At 44.9% G+C, this 26,628-nt stretch overlaps 1 protein-coding gene across 1 annotated transcript in view; it reads left to right on the top strand.

Moving 5' to 3' along the window:
* The first annotated feature begins 4,046 nt into the window (after nt 1-4,046).
* Nucleotides 4,047-26,628, top strand: part of FER1L6 (fer-1 like family member 6) — a 128,987-nt gene continuing 106,405 nt past the window's right edge. The window contains exons 1-9 of the mRNA XM_068983416.1: nt 4,047-4,122; nt 8,749-8,869; nt 12,286-12,340; nt 12,811-12,942; nt 17,225-17,287; nt 19,133-19,211; nt 20,779-20,935; nt 21,510-21,696; nt 22,925-23,117. Coding sequence (XP_068839517.1) covers nt 4,047-4,122; nt 8,749-8,869; nt 12,286-12,340; nt 12,811-12,942; nt 17,225-17,287; nt 19,133-19,211; nt 20,779-20,935; nt 21,510-21,696; nt 22,925-23,117 — 1,063 coding nt within the window. The remainder of the gene's footprint in view (nt 4,123-8,748; nt 8,870-12,285; nt 12,341-12,810; nt 12,943-17,224; nt 17,288-19,132; nt 19,212-20,778; nt 20,936-21,509; nt 21,697-22,924; nt 23,118-26,628) is intronic.

Genomic DNA, 26,628 nt, shown 5'->3' with positions numbered 1-26,628 from the left:
CTGGAGAAGGGATAGGTTACGCAGTTCCTTATTTCTGGGCTTCCCTTATGGCTAAGCTGGTAAAGAATCCGCCTGCAATGCTGGAGACCTGAGTTCAACCCCTGGATTGGGGATATCCCCTGGAAAAGGGAAAGGCTACCCGCTCCAGTATTCTGGCCTAGAGAATTCCATGGACTCTATAGTACATGGGGTCGCAAAGAGTTAGACATGACTGAGCAACTTTCACTTCATTTCACAGCACATTTTGCTTTGTCTAAGCACTGTGTCCTTTTTAAACATCACCCTGTGGTTAGATAAGAAATATCGTGTTATATGTGAATGAAACAAGCTCATCTGAGTTAAGCATCCAGCCCCAGATTCTGGAGCTAACAGGTGGGGTCAAGCTGGGGCCTGAGCTGGGTTCTGTGTCTCCAGTTTACCCTCTGCTGCCTGATCTGCCAATGACTCGATCTTTCTGGTTTGGCAAGCTGTGTCCTCTCTCTACTGTGGATGTCATGTGGCTGAGGAGGAGAAATCAACTTTCATCAAGAAGCCTTTTCACACCGGGCATCATGCTGGAGTATCCTTGAGGACTGACTCAGGGTTCCAGGCAAACAACCTTGTGTGTTTGTGAAACAAACATCAGCCCCCCTCCAGAAAGCAGAGTGGGTTGTCAATTCCTTGGGCATTACTAGAAGCATTCTGACTTCCTCTGCAGGGGTTCTGAGCTGTGATCTTCTCAAAACTGATTCTTCCCCCAAATCAATTAAAAATCTCTGAGGGTGGTTCCGGATGTTGGCATATTTCAAACCTCCTAGGTGTGTCTAATAGACAGCAGAGTTAAGAGCTTTTGGTTTTAAGGGGTAGGGATGCCTGTCTCAGGCAGATTCTTTACCACTGAGCCACCAGGAAAGCCCTAAATTGGATATGATAATTAAATGAGCTGCCTGGATTTTTCAGTTTTCTAATGCATCTAAAAGGTGTTCAAGGAATCCTCTGGTGTCCAGTGGTTAGGACTCATGACTCTCACTTCTAAGAGTCTGCGTTCAATCCCTGGTTAAGCAAATAAAATCCAGCAAGCTGCATGGTGCAGCCAGAAAACAAAGTGGGGGCAGGAGGGGTTAGGAGGTGTTTATGCTATACTGTAGTGTGCAAAAGCATTATGTCTTAAAGAGTGCATGTACCTTAATTAAAAAATACTTTATTGCTAAAAATAATTGTTTATTGCTGAAAAAAGATGCTGAGCATTCAGTGAGTGGTAATCTTTTTTTCTGGTGGAGAGTCTTGTCTCAACATTAATGGCTGCTGACTGCTCTGTCAGGTTGGCGGTTGCTCAAGGTTGGGGAGACTGTGGCAATGTTAATAAGACAACAGTGAAGTCTACCACATGGATTGCCTATTCTAAGAGGTGGGACACCTCTCCCTCCTCCCATGCCCACAGTAGTAGCCTAAAGTGTGCCCCGATGCCTCAGTCCCCAGCTGCCCCGTGGGAGAGTTCAGAATGCTGAGGCCATCCGTGATGAACACTTCTGCTCCCTAAAGGTGTATTCAGTCTCCCTCTGGTAGGCACTCTTATTTATTGGTAGCAACTTCCTGTTACCGAATGGAAATAGCTCAGTCTACTCAAGTCATCTGAGAGCTCGCTGGCCAGGTTCCCAGGAACATTGCTTCTGCCTCCATGAAATGATCACAGGCAGTGAGCCCTTGGGGACCACAGTGGCAATTCAGGGTTTGGAAAGCGCTGGCCATGGTACCTCTGCTGGGTAACTCTCCTTTGAAAACAGGAAAGGTGAAACTATTACTGGAAATTTTCTCCAAGAGTTTCAGGAAAGAGAGATTTCCCTGGTGTAGCTAAGATTCCTGGGAGATGTAAAAGGGTGTCGTTATCACAGCTGATGGCAAATCAAAGTGGGAAAAATACTACCTCGAAAAAGGGTACATTTTAATACTCTTTATATCCTGGACACTGTCCTAGGCATTTTGCTTACTTACTCCTTTTTATTCTTAGAACAATCCTGTGAAGAATGTACCTTGTTATTTATCTCCATTGTACCCTGGGGGAAACTGGCTCCAAGAATTGCCGTGACTTGTCCAATCCACCCATGTCTGGGTGGTTCTGGAGCCTAATGTTTCCATTTTACTGTATTTCAGGGTCTCGAAGGCTCACTGCCCCCCGACCCCAACCAGGTCCCTTAGGCCAGTCCCCCTCCCCCACTGACTTTCGATGTTTGTCCTCCCTACAGCATCCTTCACTAGTGGCTCTCAGGTATCTGCTTGCACACACCCAGGAACAGGGAACTCACTCCCACCCAGTGCAGTTCATTCACTGTTCAGACAGCACCAACAAGGAAGGCTCCTTAATTCCTCATCTGGATCAAAGCAGGATGAAAAAGAATAAATAAGCACATAAGTGAATGGAGGGGACATCTGTCTCCTAGTTGCTTCTTCTCATTGGTCCTAACTCTATCATTTCAAATAATGAGAATAACTAACATTTACTGAGCAACTAGTATGTTCCAGGTACTGGGCTAAATGCTTTACGTCTGTTATCTCATTTACACATGAGGACCCAGGAGTATAGAGAGGTTAAGTGACCTGTTCAAGGAGGCAGAGATGGGTTTAGAACCCAGGGAGTCTGGCTGTGGAGGCCCTAAACTTGGCTAATGCAGTTCACCCCCTCATGAGTCTTAAATATGTCAGCGAAAGGGAAAGCTTCCTCGGTTCCTTCACTGTCCTTGTATTGCTCCAGGACTGCAAGATGCTCCCTGAAAGGGTGTGAGCTTTGCTGCTCTCTCCTCCCTTCTGTCCCTGCTCCTCTTCTTCCCCCCTCTATGGGTCACCCCATCAGCCTGCCCGATGCAAGGCTAGGACTTTTTCTGACTTGCCACCCTTCCATGCAGCTCCAGAGAGGGGTTCTCTCAGGAGGCCAGCAGAGAGTCAGGATGTTCCTGATATCAGCTGTAGACAGCAGACTGGGCCCTTTCCTGGGCTGAGAAAAGTGAAAGTGTTAGTCACTTAGTTGTGTCTGACTCTTTGTGACCCCGTGGACTGTAGTCTGTCAGACTCCTCTCTCCATGGAATTCTTAGGCAAGGATAATTGAGTGGGTAGCCATTCTCTTCTCCAGGGGATCTTCCTGACCCAGGGATTGAACCCGAGTCTCCCTCATTGCAGGAAGATTCTTTAATGGCTGAGCCACCAGGAAAGCCTTGAGTTGAAAAGGAAGCCCCCAAATGGATTCCTGCTCTTGGCTAATAATAATAATAATAATAATAATGATAGTGGCTGACATTCTGGGCATATACCATATGTCAGCTGAGCTGTGTACTTGTGGTGTGACCTCAGTAAATCCCAGGGCTGCTTGCCCTTGGAAATGGTCTGAGAGCTTGGCTGTGGAAAGGGTGTTTTATTCTGCTTAGGGGAATCAGCAGGCTCAGGCTTCTCAGTGGTTAGAGTCTGGGCTCTGACGTCAAGCAGACCCGGCTCCAGGGGTAGCTCTGATACTTAGGGGCTGTGTGACCTTGGAAACATTATCTACTCTCTCTGAGCCATAGTTGTTTATCTGTAAGATGGGTAGGCGAGGGTTGCTGTGTTGATTAAATGATATCATTTGTTCTGAGTGCCTGGCATAGGTGAGAAAAGAGAAATGGAGGTAAAAATAGCCAGTGCTATCTTTTAACTGTGGTTCTAGGTGGATCTCTTGATTTCTGTTCAGGTGGTATTTCATGGTTTCTGCAAAAGCAGACCTATCTGGAGAGTGTGTTGGGTCATCCTGACACTTGTGGGTTTTATTTTTTTGGTTGTGCTGCACAGCTTGTTGGATCTTAGTTCCCCCAAGGATCTAACCTGGGCCCCAGCAGTGACAGTGCTGAGTCTTAACCACTGAACCACCGGGAATTCCCTTGACACTTGTCTTTTAATGCCCTTCCAGGGTGGATGAGGAGGATGGTCAGCTTCCAGAAAAACTCAGTGTGTGTGTGTGTTTATTTTCTCTTAACGTGTCTGAATGAGCCAAAGTTACTATTACTGTATTTTTTAGTTTTTCTTCCTTTTTTTTTCCAGAAAAGGGATGTTTGGGCTAAAGCTGAAGAAGAAGAAGAATAAAGCAGAGAAGGGGTTAATCCTAGCCAACAAAGGTGCCCAAGGTGAGGCTTTTGGGAGTTGGGGAGGGACCACTGCCCTGGGGCCTGCGGGTCTCCAGAGTTGACCCCTACTTGCCTGAGAAGGCGGTTCACTCTCCGTGGGAGTGAGTGGGAACTGTGTCTGGGTCTTCAAACCCTGCCAACCCCAAGTGTGCACCCACGGCGATCCCCGTCAGGGCTGGGTCATCTGGTCGCTGAGCCAAGTGGGTGGGTGGACACCTGCTGGGCCATGAGAGGCACCCCCTCCTCCCCGCCCCACAAGGAGGCAGTGACAGAAGAGCTCAGGCTCTGGGCTCTGCTCTGATTTGCTCTGTGCCCCAGGAGAAATCACTCAGCACCTCCAAGTCCCAGCTTCTCCCTTTGATAAGTGTTTGGAGTGTGGGCTCAGCTGACCGTGGGGGTCATGGGGAGAAGCAAGTGAGATGATGAAAATCAGCGGGAGGGCAGCAGCTGGTCTGCGGGAGGCTTTCCATCCATGGACTCATTTAACCCCTCCATCATCCTGCCAGAAGGTGCGGTCATCCCAGTTTCACAAATGAGGTTGCAGAGATGCAGTGAGAGGACTTGAAGTGTGGAAGAGACCAGCTGCAGGATTGCAGGGCTCAGTGGAAAAACCAAAACGCAAAGCCATTGTCAAGAACTTATGGATGGTGATTGCAGAGCATTAAGCCAAGGACAGTGAAATCCTTCTAATCACAGGGCTCAGCAGGCTGCACAGACCCTTGACTCCGGCCTTGAGGTGGGGGCTGGGGGGTGGGCACAGAGCCAGGAAGCAACGGCATAGGGATGCAAATCCAGATTCTCGGATATTCTACAGTTAGAATGGGCTACTTCCTTTTCCAAAAGCAGAAAATCCCAAGTTACAACGTGACCCATGGCGGTGGAGGCCAGGCCCCAAATCAGGGAGACGGTCAAGTGTATTGAATCAATGAGGATCAACTCCTTCCAGTGGACAGGTCTAGGGTGATGCCTGGAGACTTCTGCTGGGTGGCCCTGAAAACAGCCAGTTCAAAGCCAGCTTTCTGGACTGTTTCTAAACCAAAATGGGTCTGCTTTATTTTCACCCTCCTTGTCTCCTTGGAGGGATCCACCATTTACCTTCACTGCTGTCTCCTGTAGGTGCCTTATCTCTGCCTGCTCCAACCCCAACTCCACTCCTCACTCCCATGTAAAACCCAATCTTACTAAAGAAAAATATGGGAACTCATCATACTGAAGTGCTCATGATAATGATTAAGTCATCCTTGGATGGGACAGGAAAGGCATCACATTTTCAGTGGAGACAAGGTTTAAAGCTCAAGAGAAGTACTTGCCTATTGGGTGAAATAGAAGGTATCAGGGAGTGGGTAGAAAAGACTCGAGGGTCCTTCCTGATGCCCCTGAAATTACACCCTAAGTAGGATCCTGCAGTAGTCCTGGAGGTACAAGGTTGAAAAACAAACAGTTCCTTTCTTCAAGGACCTTATGAAAAATAATATCTCTGACACATTGAATAAGCCCCTTCTGCTTTTGACTTGACATACATTATTCATGACTCTGAAATGTAGATTCTTTTGCCCCCGTTTTAGAAGAGGTTCAGAGAGGGGAAGTGCTTGCTCAAGGTTACACAACCAATAGATGGAGAAACTGGCCTCTGAGGCTGGGTTCGTCTCAAACAAGAGCTCAGGCTTTCCTCCCCCGCGGGTCAGCCTCCAGTGAGGAGCCCTCACTGACTGCGCAGCAGGGAAAGAATAAGCTGGTGGAGATTTAGGGCAGCTGACCACCGGTGTTTCAGAGGACCTGGCTCCCATGGCTCATTCTAATTCGAGTCTTCAGCCCACAAAGCAAACAGGGCAAAGAGGAATCAGGCCTCTCCTGGAAAGTAAATAGTTTCCATCCTGCTGGCCATGGCCTGACCCTGCAGATTGACCAAACAGAGTCTATGGAACTGAGCACAAGTTGGTCTTTCCTTCTTGGCATGACTGGGGAAGTTAGGGCTCCTCTGCGTGAAGTGTTTAGAGATTCTCAAAGTCTATGGCTCTTACATCTGTGTATTTTGAGACCTAATGGCTATGCCCTAATTTTGTAAAATACCAGTTACCTTGACCCATCCATCATTAGGGCTTCCAGGTGGCTCAGTGGTAAAGAACCTGCCTGCCAATGGAGGAGACATGAGAGACGTGGATCCGATCCCTGGGTCAGAAGATCCCCTGGAGGAGGAAACGGCTGCCCTCTCCAGTATTCTTGCCTGCGAAAACCCATGGACAGAGGAGCCTGGCAGGCTGCAATCCACGGGGTCTCAAAGAGCTGGGACACAACTGAGCTTGTAACATAAGCACATACCCATTATTTAGTTACCCAATGAGTAGTTGTCGGGTACCTTCCACGATCATCATTCATTCAACAAATATTAATGGCATGTCTTCTAAGTGTCGGGTGTTGTGCCAGATTCTGGGTATACAGAGGTGACACTGGATAGTTTAGAGGGAGGACAGTCCTGTGGGAGACTCTTCCGTTTGTCCCTCCAGATCTATTCTCCACCCTTGTTCGTCTGTTCTCTGTCCTAGGAGGCTGACCCCACTGGATGCACGACCCAGGTCGCTTCCCCAGTGGTGCACCCCAGCACGAGGTCTGGGGGAAGGAGGAGAGGGAGGTCAGGGCGTGTCCCCCAACTGGAGGATGGTCGTCCCTCCTTCTAGGGAAGCCCACGGGACCCGAACTCCTCTCTTCTCAGGTTCTAGTAACTATTCTCTCTCCTCATCTGGAGGGTCTCCAAGTGGTAGCAGCTTGGCTGCCGTGAGCTCCAGATAGCTCTACAATCCTTTGTGGTTTTTCTACACCCACACCTTTGTAAAAAGTCCTCAGAACATCCTGTCCTGGTTGGGCCATCTGTTACCCGTGGGGGCCCTGATGAGGAAACTGCATTACAAGGGAGAAAAGCGCTGGAAAGAAAACAGACCATGTGCTTAAGTGGAGTCTATTGGGGGATTTCTTTTAGTGGTTCGAGAGGGGCTTCCTGGGGGGGGGGGGAAATATTTAAGTGACAACATCAAGGATGAGTGGGAGCCCACCAGGGCAGGGAGAGCAACTCAGGTGGAGCAGCCTGTGAAGAAAAACTCCAAGCAGGAAGTGGCTTGTTAGAAGGGATGGGAGTGAGTAACTAGAAAGCAAAGAGGGCAGGACCAGAGGAGCAGGTGGGCCAGGAGGAGATGGCAGTCAGGTAGGTAGGGAATTAGAGTCGTGTGCGGACTTCAGACATATTCTAAGTGCAGTTTTTCAAAAGAGAAACATAATCTTTTTTTTTTTTTTTTTTAAAGAAGGTTACAGTGGATGCTGCTTGGTTACTTGATTGGAGAGGACACAGTATTTCAGTGACTGAATGAGGGAGTGAATGAATGGATGAGGGAGTGAGTGAGTGAATGAATGTTGGCTATGGATGAAGCTTCAGCTGACTGCCTTCCCACCTCCAGGGCAGTCTCACCCTCCTGCATATAAACCCCCATAGAAAGGGGTCCATGCTTTGCTAATTTCTCCATCTTGCACATCTAACATAGCCCAGATTCTGGCATGTTAAGGTTCCTAAGAATGTTCGCTGGATACCTGACCCTGTAACAGTTGCTCCTCATTCCTGAGGCCCTGTGGTCAAGACAAGGAACAATCAAGTTTATCATCACACTTCAAGTCCCACAGTTGGGTACTGGCATTACTCTAGGGTCTCTGCAGGCTGGACTTTTGTTTCCCGAGTGACAGAAGAGTCAGAGCAGGCAACATGGGCTCAGTCATCCTTTCTCTCACTACTGGACACCTATGAGGTCCGTGTCCATGAGCTCCTGTGGTACCATGGGCTGCGTTATTCTGTCTTCTGACTCAGTTCTGTCTTGTTGGTTCACTAATTCAAATCAGAGAATCAATATATATCAAAGCTGGAAGGGGTTTAGAAGCTTACCGGTTTCCCATAGAGCCCAGGGTTCTAAGAAATGGCTTCAGGGGGTGCTGAAGGGGGTGATGGTGAGGCTGGGAGAAGGTCACTGCCCTGCATTCCACCCCATGGCACATAGAACAGCTTGGTGTCAACAGACTTGTGTTGTATATTGAGGTTCAGTATAAAATTACATTTATGAAAGCGGACTGGGATCTGTTCTCTTTGGGGAACATTATTCAAGCTATGACACCTTGCTTCTCAAAACTAGCCCTCGAACAGCAGGAATGGCCTGACCAGGGACCTTGCTTTTAGAAATGCAGAGTCTTGGGCCCTACCCTGGACCTACTGAATCAGAATCTGCATTTTAACAGCGTCACAGGTAATTTTTATGCACACGACATTTTGCTAATGAGACGAAGAGGGAATAAGTTAGTTGTCTAAAGTCTAAATGTGGCAAGGTTGTGACTTGAAAGCGCATCTTTAAATTCATAAGCCATAACCCCACAACACCAGGCATGCAAATCTACCCTTTTTTTTTGGAAACAGAAGATGCATAACATGTGTCTGGCCTTTCTGCCAATAAAATGTTAAGGTCCATGAGGTCAAGGACTGTCTTCTGGTCTCCTTGTGTGTCTGTGGTGACTGGATAGCGCTGGACACAGAGTCGAGGCTCAGATCACCACGGTGTGGCAGATTTAATAGACTTTTCCCTTTGTTTGCTTCTCTAGATGGTCAAACTGAAGCGGAAACACCACAGGAGGGACCTTCTCACCAGGAAGGCCTGGGAGGAGATCTGATTTACGACAATACTTCCATCACTCCTGTCCCCTCATCTCCTCCAAAGAGAAGGTACAGTGTTGACACAGGCAATCAGCCTACACCTACTGAGCACCTCCCTTGTGCCAGGTGCCCTGCAGGCTCTGGGAGAGTAACACCAGTCCCTGTCTACAAGGAGCTGAAGGTCTGAGGCAGGAAGACACCGTGCTGTGTCCCCTTCACTTTCTCTGTGGCAGTGCTGGCGAGGGCCCCGGCTCTACCAGCTTCTAGTTTTAAATCTTCATGTCCCTCATTGTTCAGGAATGGCAACAGGAGCAGGAGACAGAATCAGGAGCTGTCCCTCACCTGTTCTTTAAGTCGTCGAGATGCTACATGTCTTAGCTTTGTGTTTGTCCCAAATGAGAAAGTGATTCTTTTACTACCCAACAAAAAGTCAGAACAAACTGACCTTCTGCACGCTATCTGCTCTATCAGTTAGCTGTCGGTGTGTAACAAATAACCCCAAGGCTGAAGGTAAGAATTCGTTATTGCTCATGAGTCGACGGGTTATTTGGTTAGTTTTTACTGGTTCCAGACTGTCACAAGTACATCACTCATGTTTCTCTCATCATTAGGCAGCTCTGTTGATTTTAGTCTGAGGGTTGGTCCGTTGTGCGCTGGCCTAGGATTTCTTTACCTGGAGCTATGGGGCTTTTCTCACTATAGTATTGCATCCTCTAGCAAGCTAGGCTTTTTTTTTGCCACACAGTTTGTGGGATATTAATTCCTTGACCAGGTACTGAACCCACATCCCCTGCAGGGAAAGTGGGGAGTCCTAACCACTGGACCACCAGGGAATTCCCCGCAAACTTTTTCCAGTGGGGCTAATGCCAGAGTTCTGAAAGAAAGAATGGAAGTATACACAAGATCTCTTGAACCTAGGCTTGAAATTGGCAAAAGTCACTTCTGCTGCATTCTTTTGGCCAGTGCAAGTCACAAGTCCAGCCCATGTCACAGCAAGCGCAGACTACAATTTCCAGAGTAGACAGTCTGGATATGGGGAAGCCAAAAATTGGGGCTAGATACCCTTTGATTTGTGTCCATTTCTTATTTATGATAATTCCTCATGCCATCCTTTCTTTTTCCACTCAGGATTATTACTATCAGTAGAGCAAATTAGTGCTTCCCTGGGTGGCAGGAAGATCCTGAGTTGTTATTACTGGGCTGTGACAGGATGCACAGTATATGTGTGTAAGGGTGGGGTAGGGGGGCAGAGAGAGATGCAAATCAGAAAAGGTGATAGCTCAGAGATTGACTCTTAAAAGAAGGCATGAAATTTGTATGCTCATACTCACTGTAATATCTCTTTCCCCCCTACACTGCACCTTGACACCTACCCCCTTCAAACTCCAGAATCAGGGTTTCAATTATTTTTAATATCCTTTAATGGATCCTTTGACATTTATTTTACTAGGATAATAGTACTGCATTGGTGGAGAAAGGCAGGTGAAAGAGAAGTAATAGCCTTTTCCTTTCTCCTTGGTCAGTGAATTTTCCATCAGTTAAAATTCTACCCATCCACCAGTGCTCAATTCAAACTTGACCTCTGTAGCGACATCTTTATTGCTTAGTTTGGCTCTCACGCATATTTCTCTTCTCTGATCTTCTGTTACGTTCTTTCCCTATGACACATTTTGTGCTTAACAGTTCTGTCTATATATTCTGGTCCTCTCTCCCTTGGATAGATCGCTAGCTCTGCAAGGACCAAGATGATGGCTTCTTCATGTTTTCTCCCTGAGACTAGCACAGTTTTCACATAGTAAATGCTCGGTACAGGTTTGCCATTTTATTAAAGAACAGATACCCTTTGATATCTATCTTTTCCTACATGCAACATTTCTTTTAATCCATAGAGCAACCCTATGCAGTAGAAATTATTTCTATTTTTAGATGAAGAAATTAAGGTTAATGTCACAAAACTGGGGAAAACAAATATTCTAATTCAGATCAGTCTGACTCCAAAGCCTTGAGATTCTTAACTAGTTTATTCTCTACTAGGGTCAGTTACAATCAGCAGAAACAGAATAAAATCAGATGCAGTGTTGCTAGAAGGCAAGGGAATAAAATTCTATAGAAACTCGAGCTCTGTTTTTTTCCCCACCCATTGTGCTTCTGTGACAACAGGGATTCTTTATGTCTTTCTATTATTATCCAATCTCTAAATGCCCAGGCATTGCACATCTGTTTTCAAATACTTGTGACAGTCCAGACAAATGAAGTCCCCTGAAAGTGAAATCTCACTAAGATGGCTGGTTGTTCCTTGCAATTTTCTTTGTTTTTTATTTTTTTTACCAAATTTTTTTCCCCCTAAAAGCAATCATGAAACCCAGAATTGCTGTATAGCCGAGAAATGGCAAAGTAGTCATCTGGATAGGACCAGACAGCAGATAAAGAAGATTCTTATTTAGACCCAGGTCTGCCACTGATTTGCTGGGGCATCTCAGGTTCTCATTCTGTAAAATAAGAAATAAATGTTACTGATAATCATACTCACAGTAAGAGTTGACGTTTAATTTTGCCATATGCTAAGTTAAATCTTTATATATATTACATCTTTTAATTGTAGTAATCACTCCATGTCTATGGGTTATTACTAGCTCCATTTTTTAAGATGGGAAAACTGAGTCATAGAGAGGTTAAGTCACGTGTCCATTTACACTTATCTACTCCAGAAAGGGAGAGAGAATATCTGGTATAAATAAAAGCACTTAGAAATACCTGGGAAAATATTAGCGTGGCTTATGGATTTAAGGTAGGTTCTTTTATTTATTTATTTTTTTAGAGAATAGTAATTACATTTTTTTGAAGAGGCATTTATTACTTTTTTTGCAGTATAATTGTTTTACAACTGTGTATTAGTTTCTGCTGTGCAATGAAGTGAGTCAGCCATGTGTTTGCGTATGTCCCCTCCCTGTGGGCCCCCTTCCCCCCTCCCCCACCCCCACCCGCACCCCCACCCCCCACCCCCAGGTCATCGCGAGCACGGAGCTGAGCTCTCGGTGCCATGCGGCAGCTCCCGCTAGCTCTTGCGCACGTGGTACCTGTGTCCGCGCTACTCTCAGTTTGTCCCATCCTCACTACCCCATCCCTGTGAAAGGGAAGGTGAAGTCGCTCAGTCGTGTCTGACTCTTTGCGACGCTATGGACTGTAGCCCGCCAGGCTCCTCCATCCATGGGATTCTCCAGGCAAGAATACTGGAGTGGGTTGCCATTTCCTTCTCCAGGGGATCTTCCCAATCCAGGGATCGAACTCAGGTCTCCTGCCTTGCAGGCAAACTCTTTACCGTCTGAGCCACCAGGTAATTCTAAAGAAAGTGAAGTTGCTCAGTCAATCCGTCCATTCTCTACATCTGCATCTCTATTCCTGCCCTGGAAATAGATTCATTTTTCTAGATTCCACAGGTAGGTTTATATTTAATGAAACATATGTGTTAAACTTTCTTTCAATAGATCAAAACTGTTGACTAAGATCCACGACGGGGAGGTCAGATCCCAAAATTACCAAGTAAGTGATGAGTCCTTCCTACCCAGCCTCCGACAGCTCTTCTTGTCTTTTTAAAAATAGTTTTATTTATTTATTCGTTGTTGGCTGTGCTAGGTCTTTGCTGCTGTACAGGCTGCTCTCTAGCTGCGGTGAGCGGGGGCTACTCTCCAGGCGAGGTGCATGAGCCTTTCATTGCAGCGACTTCTCCTGTTGCGGAGCACGGGCTCTAGGGTGTAAGGGCTTCAGTACTTGCGTCCCACGGGCTTCAGTAGCGGTGGCTCCCAGTCTCTAGAGCACAGGCTCAGTAGTTGCGGTGCGTGGGCTTAGTTGCACCTCGGCAGGAATATCCCCAGACCAGGGATCGAAGCTGTGTCTCCTGCATCGGCAGGCGGATTCTTTACCACCGAGTCACCAGGGAAGCCCTCCCCCAACTCTTCCTGTGTGACTGAGCAGCCAGGCCCAGAGTGTGCGCACGCTGCTTTGTGTTGTAGATTGCCATAACCATCACGGAGGCCCGCCAGCTGGTGGGTGAGAACATAGATCCGGTTGTGATCATCGAGGTCGGGGATGAGAAGAAGCAAAGCACAGTGAAGGAAGGAACCAACAGCCCATTTTACAACGAAGTAAGTCATGGGTCACCAGCTTCCTCTCCACCAACATGCTCTTCACCATATGGCAGCGTTCTTCAGCCAAACAGAAAATCTGTGCTCCTCCTGACTGCTTCCCATCCCTCATCTAAGCCCAAGGCAAGCTCGCTGAGCCTCCTTACGAACAAAACTTAACAGTGGACAGTCGAGGCAACGAATTCCTCCTGATTTTAAATTCATTGCTGTTTTCAATAGACCCATTTTCTTGTTACTTAAAAAATATTTATTAGAGTATAACTGACTTACATATATTAGTCTTAGATGTACAACTTAGTAATGCAGTTTTTTTAAATACATTATGAAATGATCACTGTGGTAAATCTGGTTACCATCTGCCACCACACAAAGTTATTATAAAACTCTTGACTATATTTTCTGTGCTCTAATTTACATCTCCATGACTTATTTACTTTATAACTGGTAGTTCACACCTCTTGCTCCCTTTGACTCATCCCCTCAACACCCCTTCCCTCTAGCAACCATCAGTTTGTTCTCTGTATCCATGAGTCTGTTTCTGTTCAGTTACGTTAGCTCATTTGTTTTGTTTTTTAGATTCCACATGTAAGTGAAATCATCTGGTATTTATCTTTCTCTGTCTGATTTATTTCACTCAGAATGTTACCCTCCAGGTCTGTCCATGCTGTCGCAAATGGCAGTATTTCACTGTTTTTTTTTGTGGTTGAGAAATATTCCATCGTGTATATATATCGCATCTTCTTTATCCATTCATCTGTTGATGGACAAAGTTTCTTCCATATCTTGGCTATTATAAACAGTACTGAACATAGGGAGGCACATATCCTTTTGAATTTGTGTTTGATTCAGATAAACAATCAGAAGTAGAATGGCTAGATCCTATGGTAGTTCTGTTTTTAATTTTTTGAGGAACCTTCATACTGTTTTCCATATTGGTTGCACCAATTTCTTATAAACTCATCTTCATCCATCATAAGTTCTGAGTATGAAGGCAATGGCACCCCACTCCAGTACTCTTGCCTGGAAAATGCCATGGATGGAAGAGCCTGGTAGGCTGCAGTCCATGGGGTTGCTAAGAGTCAGACAAGACTGGAGCAACTTCACTTTCACTTTTCACTTTCATGTATTGGAGAAGGAAATGGCAACCCACTCCAGTGTTCTTGCCTGGAGAATCCCAGGGACAGGGGAGCCTGGAGAATCTCAGGGACAGCGGAGCCTGGTGGGCTGCCATCTATGGAGTCGCACAGAGTTTGACACGACTGAAGCGACTTAGCAGCAGCAGCAGTAAGAAGATAAACATTCAGTTGCAGAGCAGAAACACTGAAAATTTAATTATTAATTTTGACATAGTCATACTGATTTGGAAAGTAAAGCAGTGGTATTTTTCTAAGCATCAAAGAGAGACATAGATCTTCTAAGCTTATACACACTAATTTCTCATTTCTAAATAAAAAGATTGCATAGTTTTTAAAAACTGTCAAAGATGTGAAAAATATAAAATGATTTATGAGAAAATATATACAGTATATGTGTTTCCCCTGATCTTTGATCTCTAAGTCCTCCTCCCTGGAGGCAGACTTTCTCTCCAGGCATTTGTGTATCTTTCCAGAAATATTCCAGGTGTATATCTTTCCAGAAATATTCCAGGTGAACGAATATTGTAGCCAAATGGTAGCATTCTATGCACACTGTCCTGGACCTTGGCCTTTCCACAAAATGATGTATCCTAGAGTTTATTCTGTATCAAGACATCTAGTTCAACCTCACTTTCCCTTCTTTGCTGTAGTTTTCCATTGCATAGACTTATTATAATTTACTAAACCAGCCAGTCCCTCATTGATGGATATTAAAATTTTTTTTCAGCCTTTGGATACTACTTATAATGATATTTAAATGGCATAATTGGGGTGAAGAGTATATGCATTTAAAATTTGATATAACCACATTGCCCTCCAAAGAGGTAATGATTTACATTCCACCTGTGTGCAAGAGTGCTTGTTCCTCCCAGACACTTCAACACCATGAACTGTTAAAAAGTGCAGTCAACTCTTAATTAATTTTTTAATGAGAGTGGAAATTGAAAAGGAAGTCAGGGGGAGTATGCATAATAAAATCAACAGAAAATTCCCAAATCCCATTTGAGCTGTTGACTAACTCCTTTCGTCTTTATCACTCCTGCCTTAGGGCTTTTAACTGTTAGTTAAAGTGGCAGAGTCTCCTTCCTGTTTTACTCCCCACCTCCAGAACATTTGAGCTGCTAACTCCTTTCCTCTTTATCATTCCTGCCTTAGCGCCTTTTACCATGAGTTAAAGTGGCAGTGTTCTTCCTGTTCTCTCTCCACCTCCATAACATCTTTCCGTGTGAATGCGATATGAAATAACATGTGTGGAAGTGCTTTAAAGCTGCAAAGCTCTACAGATTTGTTAATGAGTGTTAGTGTCAGTCGCTCAGTCGTGCCTGACTCTTTGCGACCCCATGGACTGCAGCCCACCAGGCTCCTGTGTCCATGAGATTTTCCAGGCAAGGATACTGGAGTGGGTTGCCATTTCCTTCTCCAGGGGATCTTCCCAACCCAGGGATCGAACCCAGATCTCCTGCACTGCAGGCAGATTCTTTACCGACTGAGCTACATATGCAAACAAGTCTTGCATCTAAGTGACGTTCCATTGGGCTAAACATAATCTTTGGGAAATCAAGTGAAAACATAAAAGTTGAATTAAAAATCTTTGTCACAGATTTGGACTCTAATTTTTGAACCTAAAGTTCATCAGATGTTGAAGGAATCAGTTAGTAGAGGCTGGGGAATCTTTCCCAGCTAGAAAAATGTGTGTGGCTTCAGAGGTCCAGGGACCCTATGTGAGACAGTTGAGTCTGAAACATGTGAAACTCAGTGGAAGGCAATAAATGTTAGAACTAATTTACTGGTCCAAAGGAACCCACAGCATCTCATATACCAGAGAATGAAGAACTTGATGTAAATGAGTTTTGCAGAAAAGATTTTCTGAACACCAAAACTCTTCAAAAGTTTGAACATATATGTGAAAAATTTCCTGAAATGTTATACATAGCTTCCTGTCCTCTTAAACAGGAGACACTGAACATAATATAACTTTAATATAGCTTTTCATTGATATTGCAGGACTGCCATTTTGAAGGTTTCTTATTCTAGTATATGATGACGTCTTTGGTTTTTCTTCCATGTTTGGTTTTTCTGTTCTGCCTTTAAAAACGAGCTGTTAGTGATCACTTCTCCCTTCCCCACTGCTGTCCTGTTCATCTCTAAGGTCTTTGTGTCATTCCCCCGTCTTGCAGCTCAAATACCAAACAATCCATGAAACAACTTCCTAGTTCTGACTCGGCTACCACCTTCTTTCCTTAAAACACAGTCTGTAACAAAGCACTACTCCAGCTTTCTACATGAGGAACATCCTACCTCACTTTGGGAACTTGACAAAATTCCGATGGTGAAACATCTAGCGCTTGAATTCCTTTTATGATAACTTTAGGAGAACTCAACTTTGGTCCCTGGTTCAGCAATAACTAGCTGTATGACTCCAGGCGTGTCTTTTAAATTTTTTCATCTTCAATCTTTATATGTAGAATATGGAGACTAGTCTATATATTTTCTTCAACTCTAAAATTCAATCACTTTTTTCAAATTAGAAATCTTCCTTCCCCATAATTTCTTTTTATTATTTTCCTGGTCAGTCTTGGGAATTTTACAAGGATGTTTGAAGCTGAAAAATCCCAAGAAAATGAAATTTTAATCAAGTTTACTCTAAATTAAAACCACAATGAGATATATTTTCAGTCATCATTATATGTAAGCAATAAAAATGAATATATAAGAAAACAGACAATTCAAGGGTTAGCAAGGGAATGGAGAAATGGCTATTTTCATATGCTGCCAGTGGGAATGTAAAATGCTTTAGCTCCTTTGGGAAAAAAAATTATGCTAGCTACTAAAAATTTACATGCACACAAGCTATGATCCAATAATTCCAATTCTCATGTCCATTTTAGAGGAAAGCTTACATATAGGTTGTGAAAAGATGTAATTGGTGTTTTTTTTTTTTCCTATTTGAAAAAAAAAGAAAACAAATTAAACAAGTTTCAGTGAAAACAAATCAAACAAATTAAATAAGTCAATTCATTGATGATAGAGTTATGCCATTGGGAACCTTGCAGCAATTCATCAGAACAATGCAGAACTAGAAGTATTGAAGAATAGAGTTCTTCCATGAAAGTTCTTACATGCAGAATGAACTTTATGTTTTACAGTACTTTGTCTTCGACTTCATCGGGCCCCAATTGCATCTTTTTGACAAGATCATCAAAATCTCAGTAAGTATATCATTGGTGGTGATGAAGGTGGAAGAGATTCGAGGCTTTGGGAAGTCTTGAAGACTTCCTTGCTTATCTTCTTCACCCATTCAATCTATATTATATTATATTATACATAAGTTCTGCATGAAGATTTAGGTAATAGTGGAATCTTGCTTGGGGGTACTTGAAGAATGTGACTCTTGAAGAATGAGAAGTCACGAGGTGCCAAACATTCTTCACATGTGAATTTCAGGCATGCTGACAGGTGGTGAGAAGATATTTTGGGACCTGGGACATTGCCCAGATATTGTCTCATTGCATCACTCAGACAACCACTTGTTTGTGGGATCAGCTTTATTGCAGGCTCCGAGGGGACTGTCTAGAGTTCAGAGGAACAGTTAATAGCTAGGTTTTATGCAGCATCATAGAGAAGGGTCATGACTCTCTGTGGGTCAAGTGGATTTTTAGCAGAGGATCAAAGCTGGTATTGCCTATCTCTGTTTCTCTAACTTGGAAGAAGAAGGTAGAAAACTGTCCTTGAATCAAGGATCTCATAGAATTTTATGGTTAGAAGGAAGCTCAGAGGCCATGTAGTCCAACTTCCAGCCAGTACAGAAATCCTTCTCCACCACTTCCATGACATATGACATGGGGTTCTTGGGCACTACTTGATTATATCCAGTGATGGGGAGGTCACTACTTCTAGAGAGGCCCATTCCATTGCTGGAGAGTTCTGTTATAAAAATTATCCTTACAGTAAGCTGAAATCTCTCTTCCTGCAGCTTGAGAACTGCAAAGGGATTCTATACCTGCTTTTAGATGGCAGTATTTTCAAGAGTGGAAGACACCTGAGTTACTATTGCCCTTCATCCACACTTTCAGTTTTCTCTTTTCTGGGTTGAAGTTTAAACTAGTCCTGATTCTTCAGGAGTTTTATGGCTTCTGGACTCAGGCCCAGCTCTGCCAGCTTCCTGTAGAACTTTTTTATCTTAATTGCATTTAGAATGAAAAATGTTCTGCTGTAAACAGCCAGCAGTCTACTGACTTATCAGACAAAATATTGAGGATGACAGCCTCTTTTGTGCCGCCTACTGTACATGTCCCAAACTTCTCAAGACAGTAGAGGTGGGAAAGTTGTGAGCAAAGCATTGTGGGATTTTAGGAGAGAAAGGGAACATGTTCAGTTGTGAAGGATCAGGGAGGGCTGCTTGAAGGAGGCAGCGTTTGCTCTAGGCATTTAAAGATGGATAGAATTGGGACTTCCCTGGTGACCCAGTGGTTAAGAATCTACCTTGCAATACAGGGGACATGGGTTCGAAGCCTGGTCAGGGAACTAAGATCCCATATGCTGTGGAGCTACTAAGTCTGAGTGCTGCAATTACTGAGCCTAGGTGCCACAACTACAGAGCCCATGTGCTACAATGGAAGATCCCTCATGGTGCAAGAAAGATTTTGCATGCCACAGCTAAGACCCCATGACAAAGCCAAAAAAAAAAAAAAAAATTGGGTAGAGTTTCTAAACGCAGAGATAGGTTTGAATATTGGGCTAGTCTAGAGTTCATTTTGGCTACAAACAAACAAAAAACAAACACCTTTTAGGTGGTGAGATTTGATGGATGTCCCTCAAAGGACAGTTAGCTAAAATCCTGCTAGAGGGTGAGATACAGCTGTGATTCTTTGGCCATGCTTATAGCCATCCCTGAGGTTCCATAACCAAATGTCAGTGTGCCCAGATAAGAGTGAAGGCCAGACAAGGTTCAAGGCCTAGAATCCTCTTTGATGGATTTGTCATGAGCCCTTTACACAGATTTAGCCTCAAAGAAATATCTAATGTTGCCAGACTCACTGCTCCATCTCTCCCAGGTCTTTCACCACAAGCTGATAGGAAGTGTACTGATCGGCTCTTTCAAAGTGGACCTGGGGACCGTGTACAACCAACCTGGTGAGAAAGTATTGCCTCCCAGTCTCTCTTGCTCTTCTTCTCTTCTTCTGACACCTAGGAGTCAATTCATTTATCCCTTTATCCACTTATCCTTTCATTCAATATATTGAGCATCAGTTAAGCAAAGTGGCATAACTGTGTATAACTCTTGGATCTCTTCCTCCAAGTTTTCAGTCTAATGATAAAGCTGTCTTATATGTCCATATGCTGTGTGCTTAGTCGCTCAGTCGTGTCCGACTCTTTGCAACCCCATAGACTGTCGCCTGCCAGGCTCCTCTGTCCGTGGAGATTCTCCAGGCAAGAATACGGGAGTGGGTTGCCATGCCCTCCTCCAGGGGATCTTCCCAACCCAGGGATACTTTTGAGCAGTTTTTAAAAATATTTTCCCAAAGTCTGTCCAATTTATTGCTGTGAGACATGGGAAGGAAGTGTGGAAGTTAAGAATGTGGACTCTGGGGCCAGGTTTGCCTGGCTTCAAATTCTGCTCTGCTCTTTCTTAGCTGTGCAACCTTGAGTTAATAACTTGACTTCTCTGTGCTACAGTTTCTTTATTTGTAAAAATTGGGATATGATAGCACCTCCTCCATAGAGTCGTTGGAGGATTAAGTAATATATATGTAAGTGAATATACACAGAAGCATATGTGTATAAGCACTTCATGGGACCTAGCACAAAACAATGACTATGATAAGTCACACATGGGTTTGCAATAATTATTACTATTATCCCTGATTTTTCAGAGGCGCTAAGCAGATTGTCCAAGGTCAGAGTTAATCAGTAACAAACCAACAGCAAACATAGATCTTATAATCAAAGGGTCTTTCTCTTCAGCAGTGATTCCAACTCACATGACCCCACGGGGCCAGGCAGTGGGCATCACTGAGTGCAGTGGACTGGTTTAAGGCAGTGGGAAATGAGGGAGGCTGGGGGAAGTGGAGGTGGGGGCACGTAATGAGCTACTCAGCTCCTTTCCTACCTGCCACCGTGTGGCAATGTGGACTATGTATTGCCGGATCGAACAGGTTTTATTTTTTTTTTAAGATAAGCTTAAAGTCTAGATTTTGTGAGAGCTTTTGAAGTTTGGGCTCACTGTGTAGGCCAAGCAAAAAGATCCATGAGTGCATTTGTGGCCTGTGAAATTATGTGTGGCTTCTCTCTTGGCTACACCGTGCAGCATATGGGATCCTGGTTTCCCAACCAGTGGTCCCTGCAGTGGAAGCACAGAGTCTTAACCACTGGGCCCCCAGGGAAGTCCCTCAGGCATGGCTTCTACACTGCATTCATGTCCTTCTCTCCGGTCAAAGCTAGACTCTAGTCCAGGCATTTTCCACTTGGTTAAGGGCTTCCCAAATCGCTGTGGCAGGTTGGGGATAAAGACAGAGAAGTGGTTGGGGAGAGAGGAGAGGAGGGGCAGGAGGAGAGATGGGCAGCATGAGACGTGGAATCAGCTGTGATGAGCGAGCCCCTCCTGGGGAGCGGAGGTGGGGAGGTTTGTGTTGGAGGAGAAGGGGGTGGAGCATCTGGGTGCACCCGTGCAGGGTATCTGAGCTGTCGGGATGTCTTGCAGGTCATCAGTTCTGTGACAAGTGGGCCCTGCTCACGGATCCTGGCGACATCAGGACTGGCACGAAGGGGTACCTGAAGTGTGACATCAGCGTGACTGGAAAAGGAGATGTCTTAAAGCCCAACGCCAAAACCTCCGATGCCGAGGAGCAAATAGAAAAGTGAGACAGGCCCGCGGAGGACCACGCAAGAGAAATGACGTGTCCCCATTTCCGTGTCTTTCCCCTCTCCCTTTCCTCACGGGTTCCTGAGGGCTGCCAAGTTAAAGAGGCTGTCCCCCCGAGACTCTGCTCTGTCAGGGGCACCATGAGGTGTCCTACCAAAGGCACCACTATGCTTTGGGAGGGCAGCTTCTAGAACAAGAACAGCCTGTCTTCCTATACTAACCCACAATAGATAAGCTATTCCCAAGCTTATCCTATGGATCTGAATTGAGCTGATTTTTCTTTGAAGGGAGAATAATTTCAGCCAGTGACTTATGAAATGGAAAGATTTAAAGCACCTCTTTTAAGTGTTTATTCTGCAATTCTGGGACCTGAATGGGTTTACTGTGCTCATTCTCTTCATACCCTGCACTGTCATTCACACCAGGAAGAAAACTGATTTTAGCGATGCATCCTGATCTTTTCTCCTGTATCAGGTTGCTCCTTTCTTGCCTCCAAATTGCCTCTACCTTTTCTTTCTATTTTTTCAAGTGAAACAGCTGTTTTATGTTTCATTTTTGTCCCCCGCAAGGAACCTCTTGATCCCTCAAGGGTTTCCGTCAGAGAGGCCCTGGGCCAGGTTCTACGTGAGACTCTACAAAGCCGAAGGGCTGCCCAAGGTGAATTCCAGCATCATGGCGAATGTCACCAAAGCATTTGTGGGTGACAGTAAGGACCTCGTGGATCCCTTTGTGGAGGTCTCCTTTGCGGGGCAGACGGTGAGTGTCCGTTGTCCTAATCCTGGCAGACCTGGGGCCGGAATTCTGCTCTTTACCCCAGGACATTGCTGGGTAAAGAACATTACATTAAAATTGAAGTTAAGACATGCCTGGGGAGAGAAAGCTTGTTGCCAAAAGGCCTTGCATGTAGCGGGAAAGTAGAGGAGAGTCACCTACTTCCTCTCACCTTCACCTTCCTGGAAGGTTCATGGAGAAAAACTGGCGGGGGGAACCACCATTCAGGACCCAGGCAGGCAGGCCTCCTTCCTCACCTCTGTCTACTTCTCTGAGCTATTAGCCATTCCCCAGTCTCAGAGAATTACCACCTCCCTTTCAATCTGCTCCACAATCTGCCCAGCTTGTCCTTATCGTATGTAAGCCTGGACATCCTCGTGTCCAGCTGTTCCCTGCTCAAGAGCCACTGGAAGTGTCAGGGCCTGGGCACGTGGTCAGAGCTTAATCCTGATTAGTTGGACTCAGAAGCTTCAGCTAACACGTGTGTCTCTACCCAGCTCCTCCCTTTGGCAGGGTGAACCTTGGACTACTTTTGTCTTGGATCCCATTGGCAAATATAGGACATATATAATCCCCATATAGGATATCACCTCCATTGTATGATGAGGAAACTGAGGTCTAGACTGGGGAAGGGATTTGTACCAGGTCTTAATTTTAAAAGATATTTCTTTATTTGGTTGTGCTGGGTCTTCATTGAGGCACGTGAGATCTTTCATCTTCATTGTGGCACACAGGGTCTCTCAGTTGCAGCATGTGGGATCTAGTTCCCTTACCAGGGATCGAACCCAGATTCCCTGCATCAGGAGCATAGAGTCTTAGCCACTGGACCACCAGGGAAATCCCCGGTCCTACTTTTATAAGACACGAACTCAGGGTCTAATTGTATCTGCTGTCTTCCTGGAAATGCATGGAACGCCTTCATAACACAGGTGTCAGTTTCACCTCAACCCAGTGTGATGATGAGAACTTTCTGGAGGAGGACCTGTGACAACCCTCCTTTTGTCCCAGATGCCCAGCACAGTGTCTGGCACAGAGCAGGACACTGGTTATATTCATGGGATGTAACTGATTTTCATGGTTGCCTCATGGAAACAGGTTCATTAATTTAGCAACTTACTTTATACTTCCAGCTGGTGTGAGGAGTTTTCTTTAGTTGGTCAAAGGCCTCTTTCATTTCCTTCAGTGGTTCACAGCCTCCTGGCTTTGTGTTTAGGGGCGAACCACAGTGCAGAAGAACTGTGCCGATCCTGTGTGGCATGAACAGGTGGTCTTCAAGGAAATGTTCCCTCCGTTGTGTCGGAGGGTAAAAATCCAGGTGTGGGATGAAGGCAGCATGAATGATATAGTGCTGGCAACCCACTTCATTGACTTGAAGAAAATCTCCAGTGAACAGGATGGAGATAAAGGTAAGGCCTCACACGTCTGACTTCAAGGTAGGGTCTCAAAATTGTTCATTTAGAGCTCCTCCTCATCAGAGGAGCAGGCGATGTGTTAGGCACTTTCCATCTCTGCGTGGTCTGTGACTTGGTTGGTTTAGGGTAGTGGACAGAGCCAGACTCTAGGAACCATGAGCCTTGTTCCCTGTCCCAGGTCTTCCAGGAACACTGCTGTGTGTTCTTGAGGAAGTCGCTCCCTTTCTCTGGGCTTTATGCTTCCTAACTGGAAAATGAAGATTAGATTGGACCAGAGGTTGGCAAACTGTGGTCCATGGACCACATCTGAACGACCATGTATCTATGTATGGCTCACAAGCTTAGAATGGTTTTACTGTGTTTAAATGGTTCAAAAAAAAAATGGTTCCCTCAACTACTGGAAATTCAAGAGCATGAGCTGACTGCAGAGAGCCAGGGCAAGAATGGAGAGTCCCAGCTAATTCACTGAGTCAGTCCAAAGAGTTTTCATCCTGGATAAAGCTCTTCACAGTAATTCCCCTACATACAAATGAGTTCCATTCCAAGTGTGTGTTCATAAGTCCAATTTGTTGGTGAGTCCAAAAAGTTAGCCTAAGTACCCAGCTAACACAATCAACTATACAGTACTGTACTATAATAGGTTGATAATACTTTTTATACACCTCATACATAATTTTAAAAAAGCACAAAAAAAAAAACATTTTTAATCTTACAGTACAGTGCCTTGAAAAGTACAGTAATACAGTACAACAGCTGGCATACAAGGGTTGGCACACATTTGCAACTTTTTAAAAGCTTGCAACTTACATGTTCATATGTAGGGAACTTACTCTATTAGCAAAATCTGAATTAATAGCTGATAATTCTCTAAATATCCCAACCCACCTTCCCTTTATTTAAATCTCAAGAGAATCTTTCTCTGCACTACAAATTTGTGTTAATTAATGTATGTATTTGTGTATATGTGTGTGTACACACATTATACTGTAAAAGGCTTGGCTTATGCAGAGAACAAGTTTTACACATTTTTGTGCCCTGCACAAGAGTGTCATCATAGAAAGGCCTTAATAAATATATACCTTTTAACTTTCCATGTTGTGAAAATGTTTGCCCTAGATTGCTTTATGTAGAAAGCACATTCTGCCCATCTATAGGATTTCTCAACAAGACATAAAAATGTTTTATGCACAACTTTTCGGAATCACTTTGTTGGGTTCGGGAAGATGTATAGCAATAGTAAAAAGTAGATAGCATGGGTTGTAGAATCTTCCTACCTCTTTTAACACAATATCACTACTTCTTAGAATTTATTCAAAGGCAGGATAGAGTCTAGTCCATGGAAGAGTGGGGCAGTGGGTGAGGGGATGGAGAGAGGAAGCTTTCAGGTATTAAAATTATTGATAACAATAAAGCATATGGCAACTTTTCATCAACAAGAATTGTTAAGCAAATTATGATACATATTGATTCCAAGGTCAGGAAGATCTCCTGGAGGAGGTTTTGGCAACCCACTCCAGTGTTCTTGCCTGGAAAATCCCTTGGACAGAGGAGCCTGGAGGGCTATAGTCCATAGGGCCACAAAAAGTTGGACATGACTGAAGAGATTTAGCACACATGCACTTATTAAGAGTAACAGCTAATATTTTAGAGCATTTCCTAAAGACTTCAGTGAAGCACTTAATATTATCTCTTTTAATCCTGATAGATTAGATTATCCCAGGAGATAATCCTGAGATAGGTACTATTAAGTTAAATCGCTCGCTCAGTCGTGTCTGACTCTTTGCGACCCCGTGGACTGTAGCCCACCAGGCTCCTCTGTCCATGGGATTCTCCAGGCAAGAATACTAGAGTGGGTTGCCATGCCCTCCTCCAGGGGATCTTCCCGACCCAGGGATCGAACCCAGGTCTCCTGCATTGCAGGCAGATGCTTTAACCTCTGAGCCACCAGGGAAGCCCCATTTTACAGTTGAGGATACGGAGGCATCAGAAAGTTAAAAGACTTCTCCAAGGTCACACAGCTTGAAAATGGCAGAGCTGAGACTTGAGATCTGAACCCAGGAAGTCAAGCTTAGGGCCACCATCCTGTACTGCCAGTCAAAATGGAACACTCTAGGAATTTCCCTGGTGGTCCAGTGATTAAGACTCTGAGCTTCCACTGCAGGGGTCCCAGGTTCGATCCCTGGTCCAGGAATGAAGATCTTACATGCTGCAGAAAAGAAAACAAAAGGAACATTTTGTTGCCAAAGAGATGTTTGCACAGACACTTACATTTTCCCAGATGCTATGGATCAAGAAAGGAAGCAACTTATGCTAAGAGTAAGTTAAGATCACCAGGTCTTTTCAGTTCTACTTTTAGAGCACATTTCAGAACATTTACTTCTCTCAATCTCCACTACCATCACCCTGGTCCAAGCTATCCATGTCTTGAATTTTAATGATGAAGGAGTCCTCGAACCAGTGCACTCACGTCCATTCTTATAACCCTTCACATAGCAATCAGAGTGAATTTAAAAACACGCATCTGGGTAGGTCACGTCTTTCCTCAAACTCCTCTAGAATAGTCCATAATCTCTAGGATAAAGACAGACCCACTCGCCTCTCCACACTCTTCTCACCCGCTCCCTCTCTGGACTCCAGCCACACTGGCTTTCTCTTCCAGTTCCTTCTGCCTCCAAGCTCCTTTCCAACGCCATATGCTCTCTCCTCTGCCCAGAACCCTCCTCTCTCTGCCTGATTCCTCTCCATGCCACAGCAGCCTGCTCTTCGTCCTTGCAGCACAAAATATAGCTCCTTCACAGCATTTGTAATGTGAATACTTGTTTCATGTTTGTACCTGATTTAATCTCCACTGGGCTTTACGTTTCGTCTCTAAAATGATGCCTGGCACATGTTAGGAGTCCATAAAAGTTTGATGAATGAAAATGCATGTCAGCATAGTCTTGCTGAAATTATGGACAAGCCTAAACATATGCATGGAAGAAAGACTAGAAAGAAACATAGCAGAATGCCAATTGTGATGGCATGTTCTTTCTTTCTTTAATTTTATTCTAATTTTGGTTACCGCGCACGGGCTTTTCTCTCGTTTTGGAGAGCAGGGGCTATTCTGTAGTTGCAGTGCATGGCCTTCTCATCGCAGTGGCTTCTCTTGTCACTGAGCACAGGCTGTAGGCACGTTGTCTTCAGTAGCTGTAGCGCACGGGCTCAATAGTGGTGGTGCACGGGCTTAGCTGTTCTGTGGCATGTGGAATCTTCCCAGGCCAGGGATCGAACCAGTGCTCCCTGCATTGCAAGGTGGATTCCTATCCACTGTATCACCAGGGAAGTCCGGGATGTTCTGTTTTGTTTTGTTTTTTGACCGAGCCTCATGGCTTGCAGGATCTCAGTTTCCCAACCAGGGATTGAACCTGGGCCAGGCTGCTGTGGCATGGAGAGGAATCAGGCAGAGAGAGGAGGGTTCTGGGCAGAGGAGAGAGCGTATGGCGTTGGAAAGGAGCTTGGAGGCAGA

The sequence above is a fragment of the Capricornis sumatraensis genome, chromosome 11 (assembly GCF_032405125.1).
Source record: "Capricornis sumatraensis isolate serow.1 chromosome 11, serow.2, whole genome shotgun sequence".
Taxonomy (NCBI): domain Eukaryota; kingdom Metazoa; phylum Chordata; class Mammalia; order Artiodactyla; family Bovidae; genus Capricornis; species Capricornis sumatraensis.
The sequence above is the reverse complement of the archived record's forward strand: the minus strand, read 5'-3'. Positions and strand labels throughout refer to the sequence as shown.